The sequence below is a fragment of the Psammomys obesus genome, unplaced genomic scaffold (assembly GCF_907164565.1).
Source record: "Psammomys obesus unplaced genomic scaffold, mPsaObe1.curated_primary_1811, whole genome shotgun sequence".
Lineage (NCBI taxonomy): Eukaryota > Metazoa > Chordata > Mammalia > Rodentia > Muridae > Psammomys > Psammomys obesus.
Window position 1 is genome coordinate 1457822 of NW_026592510.1, and position 14419 is coordinate 1472240.

Sequence of the window (14419 nt, forward strand, 5' to 3'; positions counted from 1 at the left end):
ACACACACACACACACACACACACACACACACACACACACACACACACCTCTTTACCAGTCGGGCCACAGTTCCAGCCTTCCCTATTTTATTTTGGGGCAGGGTCTTGCTAAGTTGTTCAGACTGAACTTGAACTTGAGAGCCCCCTGCTTCAATGTCTCAAATAGTACAGGCATAAGCCAGCACACCTGGCAACGCTCACATGTGAAGTTTCTTTAAAAATCATTCATTAGGTTAATAGGTCTGTATGCAATCTCACTAGTGCCTCGTTTTGGAGTCTGTTGGTGGAGGGCCCCGAAAGTCCCCGTCCCCGTGGGTACCCCACTGCTGACTCCACCGCCTGCCACTCTCATCACCCGCCCTGATGGAGAATTCAGTTTGCTTTTAGGTTCCAGAAAGACACAGGCTCTGCAGACCAAGTAAGGACTGTTACTATTTGAAGTTCAAATGTGTCTTCAAAAATTGTATTTGAAGACACCAAAGTTTGGGACTTCGATGAACTAGCACCTGTTATTCTTCCCAGCATTTTTTTTTTTTTTGATCTTTTGTATTTTCCTCTCTGCTTTCCAAATCACAGAATGATTACTCCAGGTCATTTAACATCCTTACCCAAATCCGTTCATTCTTCTCCTGGGGAACGTATGGGTTTGTGGTACTCGTTTATTCTATGCTTGATGCAGCACCTGGCCAAAAAAGATACAAACCTGTAAGCCTTCCAAAAGTAAATATGAAGATGCTGGGAAAATAGCCGCTAATGCAGGATTGTTAAGTAATTGCCAGTTAAGGATGCATTGGTCCTCTCTGTGCTGCAAAGTGGGCGGAGACCTTACAGGCATTGGTCCTGACATTCCATCTCAGCTACATAATCCTCACCAGCAAACTGAAGCACTTAATTCTTCTAAACTATATAACACTGCCTCTTCAAAACCCAATACATCCATGTCCACTTTGCTGTAGTTAAAAAAAAAAAAATTACAACCACATTTGTGAATGTCACGTTTCTTGAACTACATAATTTTAATATCACTTGTGTAGGCTTTATAGTTTGTTTTATTGTTTTAAAAGTCATTTGGGGCTCTAAAAGAACTCAATTTTTCCAAAGTTGTCCTTATGATTTTTTTTTCACACAGTCAGAACTAATAAAACAAAACTGCTGTAGCTATTTAATTCAAAATCTCTTGGAGTTTCAATATTTTCTCTCTGCTGGATACTAAAACCAATAAGGCTACATGAGATTTTAATTATATGCCGAATTAAACAAGACTCGCCAAAAATTTGGTGCCATTTATTTTAGTCATTGTATTGTGCAAGAGAACGAATTTTGCAGGGGGAAAAAGTAGTTCTGGCCTCTCACTTATCAACTGAGAACTTACCTTTAGGTAAACCTCTGCAGCTTGCTTTCAGTAATTAAGTATATGTAGAGCTAAAATTTTTGAGTTAGCCATGCTTGAACATGTCAGTGGATGCTGGTTCTGTCTGAATTTACACGTCACATTTCCTTCAATTGTTGGAATGAACAATTTATTAACCCTTATATTAGTTTATCTCCTTTAATATTTGACAAAAGCTAAGTAGAGCTTTAGGGTTTTTTTAAACTAATATATCAAATAAAAATATCTAGCCCATGACGTGAATGGTACCAAAGCAATTTCGTAACAGAGGTGATGGGCGCTCACTGTGGCGTCAGTGCTCCGGTTCCCTTTCCACACGCACTGAGCCACACATACTGCACCGCGCTCTACTGCGGGTCGAGTTCGCTGCCCAGAGACCGTAGAGTTTGTGGTATTTATTTGTACAATTTAAAAGGTGCTGAACTGAATAATAAGAGCACCGAGATTGTTTAAATGGGTACAGCATCTGAGTAGGCATTTCCCCCGGAAAATTAGATACAGGTAGCTGGTGCGCACGTGAGGAGAAGTTCAGCATCATTAATCACCAGGGAAATGCAAATTAAAACCACAGTGAGACACCACTTTGCACAGGGTAGAAGTTTTAAAAAACAAAAGTGTTGATGGAATGTAGTGCTTGGAATCCTCGTATTTTGGTGGCAGAAATGTAAAATAAAATGGGAGAATGGTCTCATTCTTCTCAGGAGGTTGAAACACACAGTTACTATTAACATAAGACCGGGAGAATAACGGTTCCAATGGGCTACCGAAGCTCCACATTTAGGTTCATACTCAAGAAATGATAATGTGCGTTCACTCAAAAGCTCGTTCACGATGCGTGCAGAATTTTTCATAATTGCTAAGCAATGGAAATGCAATAGCCAAAGCGAACAACCCAAGTGTCTACCAAGGGAATAAGTAAAAATGTGCCATCCTGTACAGTATTTATTCAGCCAGGCATGGTGGTACATGCCCAGGAAGTGATTAAACCCAGGGGCAGCGGTAGGTAAATTTCTGAACTTTGGTGCGTGCATGTAGAATCTCTCAATCAAACCCAGATCTCACCAATATGGTAGTCTTGCTGGCCAACTTGCCATGAGGATCCGTCGTCTCTACTAGAATTACAAATAGGCTGTCATGGCCATCCAGCATTTATGCGGGGCTCCGGGAACCCGAACTCAGCTGCTGGTGTGGTGAGTGCTTTAACCACTGAGCTATCTCCCCAGCCCCCTGGAGGGGGAAGGAATTGTGTAGTACTTGTAAATTATCTCACTAACATAGCATCTCACATCAGTAGTTCTTTGAATGAGGAAAGGTTGTCATCTATGTGTGTGACTAGAGTTTCAGCAAGTGTTACAACATCACAAGTGCTATCTCCACAGATAATCAAAGTGGAAGTGTGTGCAGCCAGACTCCTAGGCGACAGCACTTGAGAAGACAGCAGAAATGGCGAACCAGGACTCTTGCTGTCTGAATCAGCTCTTCTAATCAGCACACCAACCTGCCCCACTGGATCCATGCTAGCTTTTGTTAGCTTATTTGTTTTTGTTTTCATGAAATCATTTGAGAGACTGGGATCTGAGTTCCCCCATCCTTGACTCCAAGGATTCTATTCTGAGAAAATAGACAACCAATGTTGAGAGGCCAGGCCATAAGGAAGTCAGAGGACTGTGTCCTCTAGGGTTGCTGATGTGTGTGTGTGAGAGAGAGACAGAGACAGATAAATTCACGGTGGGAGGGAAACTGAGGGGCTCTAAGGGTGGGGGTCTTTGAGAGCTTGGGTGGTAATCTAGAAAGTGGGCGGCTTCCGCTGTGGCTGCAGTCAGCTCACCCACTGGCCCTGGAGGGACTGCACGGCTGTCAAGCAAAGTCTGCCTTTCAGAGGTCGCATGTCCCCCAGCCCAGAAATGGACCTGAAGTATGGAATTATTTTAAAGTGGCTCTTTAACACATTCTGGGGTTGTTAGAATTGGGGAAATATTACTCACACTTAGGTAGACCTAAAAGGGAAATTCCTAGCTGAAATTATAGGTCTCACAAGGAACTGGAAATGATAATTAGAAAATGGAAACTAGACAATGGTGGGGACGCATGAGAGAATAAAATAGAAAGTGGCTTTATGAAGCCCCCATTTTATGCTTTCTGAATTTTGAATCCAGTTCCTAAACAATGTGACATACAGTAGGAGGTTTATAGCTATTTTTGAACCTTTAGATGTTTTGAGGGATCAAACTAAGGTCATCAGGCTTTTGCAGCAGAGTGGCATTACCCATGGACCCTTCTTGCTGGCCCTTTTTGTGAGTTCTGATGTTCTGTGATGCCGGCGACCAAACCCTGGGACATCTCCCGAATTCCCATACTCCACCCCCGAGCTGCAGCCCCAGCCCCGTAGTTTCTTAGCATCTGTAGGCTCCCACGTCCTTAAGTGTGACAATGGGATTGGACTGATGTCTCTTTCATGAGTTGATGTCGTCGTGTAGGTTAAACACATTGCTAACGTGTAAAATTCTGGCATCTAGTAAGCGCTCAATAAACGGTTGTTGTCACAGGGATTATACAGCCACTGCCAGTGACCACCACAGTACTGAAGGGGACGAAATCCCCAGGCTCCCCCAAGCCTTTTGGACCAGAAGAGGCAACAGATCCTATGGAACTGGAGTTACAGATAGTTGTGAGTTGCCATGTGGGTACCAGAAACTGAACCCAGGTCCTCGGCAAGAGCAACAAGTGCTCTTAACCACTGAGCCATCTCTGCAGGCTTTAAACTCACAGATCCATCTGTCTCTACAGCCGAAGTGCTGTGGTTAAAGGCATGCAGCACTCTACCGAGCTTACATTATCTGTTTGTACGGTTTATGCTTTTAATTTCATGTCTATGGGTGTTTTGCAGGCGTATATGTCTGCACGCCATGTGTGTGCTTCGCTTGTAGAGGCCAAAAGAGGGCATCATAGTCCCTGGAACTGAACTTATAGCTGGCTGTGAGCCACTGTGTGTGTTCTGAGACCTCGGGAAGAGGCCAGTGCTAAAAGTTAAAAACTGCTGAGCTGTCTCTCCTAATTTTTTTTTGGGGGGGGGGGGCGGGGGGAGATAGTTTCTCTGCGTAGCCCTGGCTGTCCTGGCTTCCTGGAACTTGCTCATAGACCAAGCTGGTCTTAAGCTCCAAGATGCTGGGAGGCAACCTCCTTCCCCAGGTTCCTAATTTTATTTTATTTCATTGAAGTCACATGTTTTGTGCAAATATGAGATAGCTTCATTATCTGTCTTCATAGAAATTTCAAGAAAAGATTGTTATTACTTATCAACTCAGATAGTACTGATGTTGATTTAAAAAAAAATCAAAGTGATTCTTAAAAATGAAGCTTAAGGGAACTGGAGTGATGGGTCAAAGGTTAGGAGTACTGGCTGCTCTTGCAGAGGACCCAAGTTTGATTTCCAGCACCCACAGAGTGGCTCACACCTGAAACCCCAATTCCAGGGACTCAGAATTGTCTTCCAACTTCTACACACACAGTGCACAGACATATAAAGCAGGCAAAACACACAGAAAATGATAGAAAGGTATTTGGTTTTTTTGATTGTTTGTTTGTTTTATATTTTAAATTCTGATTTACCCAGTTACCTAGTCTATAATTCAAGAGGAATTAAAGGGAAAGTGTCCGAGATACAGCCCACTACTAAAACAGGCTGCTTGCCTCGGCCTAGGAATGTAGTTTTCCTAGCACCTCTGAAGCTCTGGTTCAATCCCCACATAAATCTAGTATTGTGGCGCTTGCCTGTATCCCAGCACTCAAGAGGCAAAGGTAAGAGGTTAAAAGTTTAGGGTAACCCTCGGCTACATGGAAGCCAGCCTAGGCTACATGATACTGTCTCAAACAACCATTGGTGTCTTAGCTGGTCTGCCAAACCAAGGCATTAGTAGCAAGATTTTAAACTCCCTTCCCAACAAAAGATTCCAAATAAGATTAGGTTAGACCTAACAGGTTTTCCAATCAAATACTAATCTCTTTGAACCTTTTAGGAGGTGGCATCATTGGAAAAACAAGGACATGGCCAGTAAGATGGCCCAAGGTAAATGACCTTGGGTAGATTACTGGGATCCTCATGCCAGAGGATGACTGATGCAAGTTGTCCTCTGACCGCTACACATTCCATGCCGGTTCAGGAGAGCATATATGTGTGTGAGCACACAAGCATGCGCATGCTCACGCACACACACACACTCACTCATCATGGCTCAGCAGTTAAAGACACTTGTTCTCCTGGATTAATACCAATAGCCTACAGCAATAGCCTACAAGATCTTGCTCTTACTACAGAGAGCTGTTTTGCTTTATATTTTCATATATTGTATACATTCAAAATTGGCACACAGACACCAGCAGCTCACCCCCCCCCACATACACACAAACGAACTTGCAAGCTACTTTTCAGCTCTACACAGTTTCATTGCATTATGTGCTGATGTGAATTTCTTCTGAGTTTATCACGTTTGGAGTTCAATATGCTTCTTAGTTGTGTAGACTGAAAAAATTCTAACAAATCTGAAATGTTTTTAAGCATCATTGCTTCAAATATCCCTTTTGCACCTCTCTGCTCTCCTAGGGTTAGTTTTACAAATATCTGTATGTTTGATGATGCCCCATGGACTGCTCATTGGATAACCTGGGACAACATAGTCTGAGCCTCACTCGTTATTCCATTACTTGCTCACATCAGCCACTGGAGTCCAGAGCGGGCATATGGACTACGTTTATGGCTTCTCATAGTTTTCTTACTTATATCCTTGGGGGGGTTTCTTGTATTATTTTGAGTCTGAAAAGTTGATTTTAATTTTTTTGTCTAGTACTAAACTCCAGGCTGCCCTGAGTTTTGGATATTTCAGAGTAGGATGAGTAAAGATAAGCAATATAATGCACTGTGCAGACACACATGGTAACACCCACCTGTCATCCTGATAGTTGGGGAATGGAGGAAGGATGATAAGACGGTGAAGCTTATCTTTGGCTACATGGCAAGCTCAATGCCAGCCATGACAGTCTCTTTAAAAAGAGGGTGGGAAAGGGCACTTGCCACCCAACAGAGCAAACCTGAGGACCCACTCGATCCTGGGAAGCCATATAAAGGTGGAAGGAGAGAACCAACTACAAAGCCCCCTGACCTCCATATGCATCCTGTGGCACACGTACTGTCCCGCAACTGCCGCCACACACAACAAATTAAAGTCAAAGTAAAAATCTTAGGAGAAAAGAATTTTTACCTAAAACAAAGGTGAAAAAAATACTTCACTGCATCTCTCTCTCTTTTCCGAGACAGGGATTCTCTGTGTAGCCTTGGCATTTATACACTGGCATGTCACTACAGTGTATACACAAGCCCCAAACATGAATATTGACTTTGTTTTTGTTTACAGTTGTGAAGCTTTTCTCCAGGAAAAGCTGCTTCGGTTTCTGCTTTTCTTCTGTGAACGCGCAGGCCGCTTTTTTTGTTTTGAAGCTGGATGGTTTGAATAGCATAATGTACTGACCAGAAATCAAATTCTCTACTTAGGCTTTTTCTGCTGCTCCCTATGGTCATAGTGACAGAGTGACTTTCCTAAACTGTAGCTACAGAAGTTTCCTTGGAGAGGCTAGAGAGCTGGCTCAGCTCTTACGAGCACTTGCTGCTTTTATAAGCCGAGCTGTGTCCCAGTGTGCTAGGCAGCTCTCCACCCCCTGTAACTCTGGCTGTCAGGATGTAACAGGCCTTCTCCTGGCCTCCATAGATACCTGCATGCAAAGCTTACACCCCCACATATACACATAAAAGAAAATCCTTAATAAAATCAAAGTTTCCATGAAAACTAGACAACTAAAAGTAAAACCAAGAAAATACTGCTTGGACATATTAGCCGTGTCGGGTCACATTTCAAATGCATCAAGTCCTTTAAAATCTCCCTTTGCCTTGGAGCTCTTTGTGTATGCCACTGTGTGTGTTCATAACTCTAAATTCCTGTGTACTTCTTTTTTAGATTTCTTTTGAACCTCATTTCCTGGTGGACTACTCTCCCCTGCTTGCCCTCAGGCTTACATGCAAGTCTTTTCTTTACCCAAACTGTAACTGTTCACAGTGCGTGGTTTGTTCATCTGCACTGTACTCGGTGAGAGCTCTTCCCCACTTTACACTTCTGAGTTAAACCCGTTGTCTGTCATTCAGGTCGCCTCAGGCAGGTTTTGAGAATGAAGGCACTCTGCTCGTTAGGAACTAGAAACCACGAGGACTCCATCTTGTGTGTGCTGTGGGTTATGGAACTGGACCTTATCCCTTGGCTAGGCTGACTGGCCACCAAGCTCTAGGGACCCACCTGTCCTGCCTTCACTTTATCAGCTCTGAGGGTTGATACCAATGCCTACTGGTAGGCCCCACTGGGGTGGCTGCCAAATCCTTGTACAACAGCCACTTCAGCAGTGGAGCAATCTCCTGAGGCCTTACGGCTGCAATGTAGAACTGGTGTAGACTCTTCAAGGTGAAGGATGGGAAAAGGCCATTACTGCCAGGGTTTGCTATTTCCCTGGTTCAGCACATGCTTGGTGGCTTTAAACCTTTGACTGCTTCCAGAGTCCAGACAAAATGCTAAATCTTTCACTTGAAAAAAGTCCTTGAAGTTATCTACTAAGACATTCTTGTTTGCTTGGTTTCATTATGTAGCCCAGGCTAACCTTAAACTTATCCTCCTGCCTCAGCCACTTGGGTTCCAGAATTATTAACCTTTATCACTATGCCATGCAAAACTCCCATTTTTGCTGCTTCCACTCTTTTGTTATTTGAGTGCCTGACACTGCACATGAAGACTTGTAGGGCAAAGTCTTGGCTTTTGGTGTTAACTTTGGCAGTTAAATTAGCTGCAGTACTACTCCCTGAGAACTTCACAATGACTGAGGCACAATGACAAAATCTGTACTTCACACTGTATACGGTGGGTCTTTTTCCCAGGTACATATCACATAGAGAAGGAACATGTTCTTGGAGCACACTGGGAACCTCCTCTCTTCCTTGATGGGACCTATGTACAAGTTTATTTTAGGATTTTCACCTCTATAAACATCACTGCCAAATAAGAAATGATGGGCAAGCAAGTGAAGGAAACAAATCTCAGGGCTGGCGAGACAGCTCAGAGGTTAAGAGCTCGGGCTGCGCACAAGGCGGCCCTCCACGGTCCTAACAGCAGTTCCAGGGGATCTTGTGTCCTCGTTGGCCTCCAAGCACACCGAGCGCAAAAGCGGTACACAGACATACAGGCAGCCAGAATATCCATACACAAAACATTAATTTAATTAAAAAAAAAAGTTTTTTTTTAAACCAAATTTACCAATTGTAGACTTATTTTAAAAACCCATAGATTTAGGTTGACATCTGTTTGCAGAGAAACTTATCCATTATTTTTATTAAAATAACATTTCTATTACTACAATGGGCTGGAGAAATGACGCTAGAAAAATCAGTATCTTGAAGTAGCATATTTTCTAATTTTCTATTAAGGGCTAGCTCTTAGTTACAAAGAAAGTCAGATCTCTGAAGCCAGGTATAATGATGATGTCTGTAACCTCAGCCCTTAGATTGTCCTGAGTTCTAGGATAGCTTGCGCTGCATAGCGAGTTCAAAGTCAGACTGAGCTACACTATGACTATCTCAAAAATAGAAACCGTTACATTACTCTAAAATGTATACACTGAACTTGATGTGACCGCATTTACTCCCTACGTATGTTCCTTCTAAGTAGGTGCTCTGGTTCATCTTGAAATGGCCCAGCTTCCAGAAACAGTGTTGTCAGATCAAAAGTGCAAGGGTTAAGATTTCAACAGAGAAAATGTATATACATATTTTATTTTATTATATACAAAGAATAAAGTTTTAAAAGATAAACAAAATAGATGTTATAGTCATAATTGGTAGTCTCAAAAAAGTCTTGTCATTTCTAAGAGACACAGGCCTCAGAATGGGGTCTGGGAGGTGACTCAGGGTCAGACAGGTCTCCTGTAACAATGACACTCCAGGGAGGCTGTTGAAGTATGGAGGCCTGTGTTAGACCTTATGAAGGACTGAGAAACTGATGCTGCGTATCAAAGAAAGAACAAATGACAAGTGCTGAAGAAAGGGGACTTCCCGGGTCAGGTTTACTACTGACAATGATTATAGAGGTAATCAAGGAAACATAAGATATCTAGGTAAAATCCTGGGATTCTCATAATAGGAAACCTTTCTGCAGGTCTACAAATGGGTTAGTGACATGAAAAGGGAGAAGTGAGCTGAGAAGACAGAACAGAAAAGGGTGGTTAGAGGTTAAAAAAAAAAAATACACACTGAACTCAGCCCTATCACGACAGCAAGGGAGATGGCATTCACCTATGTTAAGTCCAAACCTGAAACAACAATTTTCATGTTTGGTATTTAATAATATGCAAGAAAAATATCCACTTGTTACAGAAGAGCTTCTTTATATAGAAAGCTAAAGCTAGAAACACATAGCCATGTAAATCCCAAATGAAATCGAACTTAACTACATTACTTGGAGTACAGGGATGATAACCAGGGCTTTTAATTCAACTACATTTACTGTGATGTCTTTGACACAGTCTGTCTTATCTTAATCTGTACACGTCTTCAAAACTGTGGAGTCTTAGCCTTATTTCTAACCCCGAGTAACTAGAGATTGATGGCGGCCCGCAGGGGCAACCTGCTCTTTGACACTGACTGCTCCGAGGTCTCTTCCGCTTTAGACTTCTCTACTGGTTTAACGCCTCTGTTTTCTTTGTCTTTTCCATGTGACTTTTTATGCTGTGGGTTTAAGAGGAGAAATGAAGTCACAATAATGTAACATTTACTAGACATTTAATGCTTTGTTATTAAAGTTCTATTATGCATTATAGAAAACCATGAAAGACAAAGCCTCAGCACAAATTTGAGACAACTTAAACAACAAAAAACAAACAACCACAACCAAATAAATACAGCCTTCTTTATTTTACCAGTAATGGAAGTAGAACTACTTTTTCTTTTTCTGTTGTTTTTTTGAGACAGGGTTTCTCTATGTGTAAAACCCTAGCTGTCCTAGAACTCAATCTATAGATCAGGCTAGCCTTGAACTCACAGAGATCTGCCTGCCTCAGCCTCCCTAGCGAGGCATGTGCCACCACTGCCTGGCAAGAAATATTACTTTTTTGCATTATTTTCTAAAACTTATTACAAATTTTCCTTTAAGACAGTGGTTCTCAACAGCAAGTGAGTCTGCCCCCTAGTGGACATACGCTGATGTCCAAGATATTTTAGGTGAGTACAACAGAGTGCTCCTAACTCCAGCAAGTACTTGCCTTAAATGGAAGTGTTCAACCTGCCGCTGTGCAGCTGGCCACAACACAGAATTACCCATTTTAAAACGTCAACAGTGCTGCTTAGAGAAAGGAAGATTTGTCACTATGAAGAAAGACGCTTTAGTTTATTCTCTATTAGAAATGTGTTTTACACTCTTCGGTGGTGGCATACTCCTTTGATCCCTGCACTTGGAAAGCGGAGCCAGGTAGATCTCTGAGTTCAAGGCCAGCCTGGTCTACAGAACAAGTTCCAGGACAGCTAGGGCTACACAGAGAAATCCTGTCTCAAAAAACAGGAAGAAAGGAAGGAAGGAGGGAGGGAGAGAGGGAGGGAGGGAGAGGGGAAGAGGGAGGGGGAGAGAGGAAGAAGGGAAGAAGAGAAAGTGTTCTCTATGCCCCTGGAAGTCTCCTATTCAGGAAGAAAGTCTTGCATACTCAAATTGTGAATGCTGAGACAAATCACAAATGAACTCTATAATAAAATTTTAGACTCTAGAGATGTAACTCAATTACTCAACATGTATAAGACCCTGAATTCTAAAAAGCCAAAACCAATAGTAAAGAATTGGCCTGCCAGTGTGAAGCAGTGGTATGATGAAGAATGACTAGCTATATCAGGCCAATAACAAGGAAAGGGTTAAAAGAATATAGTGGTGAAACTGCTTTGAGTTACATAAAAGATTTAAGAAAATCTGCAAAAAAAAAAAAGAGTTTAAACTTGGGTTGGACAGAGAACTTAGACCTTGAAGAAAAGGTCTGAGGAAGTCTCTTAAAAATAGATGCATAATATATGTGTATGTGTGTAGCATGTAAAAATAATACATGGACACACAACAGCAATACAACTGCAAATGCAGATATTATATGTTCTGCAAAAGGAAATTTTTACCTCATATAGGCTCCTATCTCAAAATATAAAAAAAGATGCCAAGCAGCTTTTTAGGGGAGTTTGTTTTGAGACAGGGCTTCACAGTGTGGCCTGGTTGGCCTGTAATTACTATGGAGACCAGACTGGCCTTGAACTTGCAGAGATTAACCTGTTTCTGCTTCCCAAGTGCAATGACCAAAGGTATGTGACACATCACCTGGCACCAGGCAGTTTTGAATCGCTTGTTCTCACTATGTTACACGGGCATGGTGCCTTACGCCTAATTCTAGACTAGTCTGTTCTACTGAGTGAGACTGCGTCAAAAGCAAACAAGATGGAAGGCACAGGATCTGTCGCAGGATTTACTTGTACAGCATCAAAGAGGCAGGGAGCTCAGGAAACCCAGGGGAATAATTAACAAGAGAAGAGCCTCCTGTATGTGGGATAAATCACTAGTACAAAATATGTCTCTTAAAAATCTTCTAAACCTTTAACCCTCAAAGTGTGATGGACAGAGATGGACGCCAGGACCTGCTGGGTAAAGGGTTACAAATAAGAGAGAAATAACTGCCCCTACAGTAAGAAACGGAAATGAGACAAAAATTACTAAAGATTACTTGCTAAAGTTATAGATGACATCAAAATTTACCTTTATGGATTCTATAAGTTATAGATGACATCAAAACTTAGCTTTATGGATTCTATAGAAGATTCCTTCATCAATATCAGACTATTTACACAATAAAAATTAGCAAGCCATTAGAAAGGAACGACTAAATTTTGTAGTTGTTGTTTTACACCAATAATATTGTATTTTGTTACTGCTTTATTTGTTTTGTTTTTGAAAGACAGGTCTCGCTTTGTTAGCCTTAGCTAGCTTCTGCCTCAGCCTTGCAAGTGTGGGGACTTTGGGTGTATACCATCATGCCTGGCTAGGCTAGGTATGATCCCTTTATACTAAATGGTAAAACTTTGTGGCTTACGACAGATGTGGAAGGAAGGGTGAGTGAAATATATTATCAAGTACCTGGAAAAATGGAACACCGCCAATGGAAGAACAATCCACGCTGGTGTGTACAAATGTCTCTTGACTTAAAAGTTCTTCAGGACACTCCTCCAGAACCTCCTTCTCTTCATCCATGTCCTAAAATAAGAAGCTGGATGAGTGGCTAAGTCCACGGCTGGATCATCACAAAGAACAGGATATGGTGGGGCAAGCTGTACAATTCCAGAACTCAGGAGGCAGAGGCAGAGGCAGCCTGAGACAGCATGGTGGTCCACACAGTAACCTCCAGGACATTCAGGGAAGACAAACCAAAGTCGTTATAAAGGCGATTTTCTTCTTAACTGTGCTTTCATATACGTTATACGAAAGTGGAGCTTTGATAATCATGGGAACGGTCTAAAGGTGCGTCCTCAATCTTACCTCACTGCTCTCTGTGTCGTTGTCTGAGCAGCCTGGCATCGCTAACGGCTTGGGCTCTTTCTTTTGCAGCTGTTCAAGGAGCTGTTCCCGGGGTTCAGCTCTCGCTAGTGTTGATGGATATAAATAAGTTTTCCTCTCTGGTGTCAAACCTTTACAGCGAACATTAGAAAGACAGAGGAAGATTAAGGCACACGCTAGTTGAAGTCTGTAATACTTTTCATGCAGTAATGGATCTTTAATAGCTCTGACAATTCTCAAGAGTCACCTACATCCAAACTTGAGAAGCTTCCACCTCAAGACACACAGAAGATGTACTATGCCAAAGAATGAATTTGGGGTAATGGAATTAAGTCTGTTTTACCAACTCTGAAAGGAGTAATCATTTCATTATAAATTTGATGTGCCTTGCTCTTAAGCAGTTATATTTCTTTATAAAGGACTTGCCCTTTCACTTAACATTCCATTTTCATTGATAGTTAACAATAAATCTGAAAGATTAAAGAAACAAAATAAACCAATATTCTTTTTTATCTATTTCAGTTTATTTACTTTACATCTCAAGGGTCCCCCCTTCCCTGTACCCCTTAACCTGGCCCCCAGAAAAGAGGAGCCCCCCTCGCCCTATATCAACCTTCCACAGCACATCAAGTCACATGGGGACTGAGCATATCTTCATCCCCTGAGGCCAGGCAAGGCAGCCCTGCAAGGCGGAAGTAATCCAAAAGCAGGCAGTAGAGTCCATGTTAGGAACAGCCCCCGGCCCCCTGCCAATATTCTTTAGTATAAACTCCTCATAATTACTTCTTTAAAAGAGAGCTTTGAGATGTAATTTATATGCCACAAAATCATTCAAAAATTGTATAATTCAATGACTTATGACTTATAATCCAATGAAAAGACAACTATTAATCTGTGTAAAATAGCTTACCAACCATGGTGATTTACCAATCTTTACCATTTCTGATCTCTAAAAATGGTGATTTCTAAATGATGCCAATGAATGACAAAGAGGGACATAAACAAATGCACCACACAGTGAACCCTGCATTAAAGAAGACTTACTGGCCTACTACTTTTGGTATTAAAACATCCTTTTAGACACAGTGTTGACAAAAGAGTTGGTAAGTTTCACTCGTTTTTAAAATGCTTTTCGGTTTTGGTTTGTTGGAGACAGGAGCTCTTATAGCCCAGATTAGCCTCAAGCTGACGATGTAGCTGCAGATGGCCTTGAACTCCTGACCACCCTACTTATTATACCTCCTGATTCCCATTAGTATAGGTGTGTGCTACTACACCCAACATTTTTTTTCTCTTTTATCAGGGTCGTGCTATGTAGCCGATGGTCTCCACAAGACAATTCTCTTCCCTTAGCCTTCTGAGAAAAAGAAATTGT

At 41.9% G+C, this 14419-nt stretch overlaps 1 protein-coding gene across 1 annotated transcript in view; it reads right to left on the reverse strand.

The window, feature by feature from the left end:
- Window positions 1-8768: 8768 nt before the first annotated feature.
- The window catches only part of Kif11 (kinesin family member 11), a 42440-nt gene continuing 36789 nt past the window's right edge, over window positions 8769-14419 (reverse strand). The window contains exons 20-22 of the mRNA XM_055613722.1: window positions 13027-13175; window positions 12628-12744; window positions 8769-10199 (exon numbers count right to left, since the gene is read on the reverse strand). Of these exons, the coding sequence (XP_055469697.1) occupies window positions 10068-10199; window positions 12628-12744; window positions 13027-13175 (398 nt within the window). The 3' untranslated portion in view covers window positions 8769-10067. The remainder of the gene's footprint in view (window positions 10200-12627; window positions 12745-13026; window positions 13176-14419) is intronic.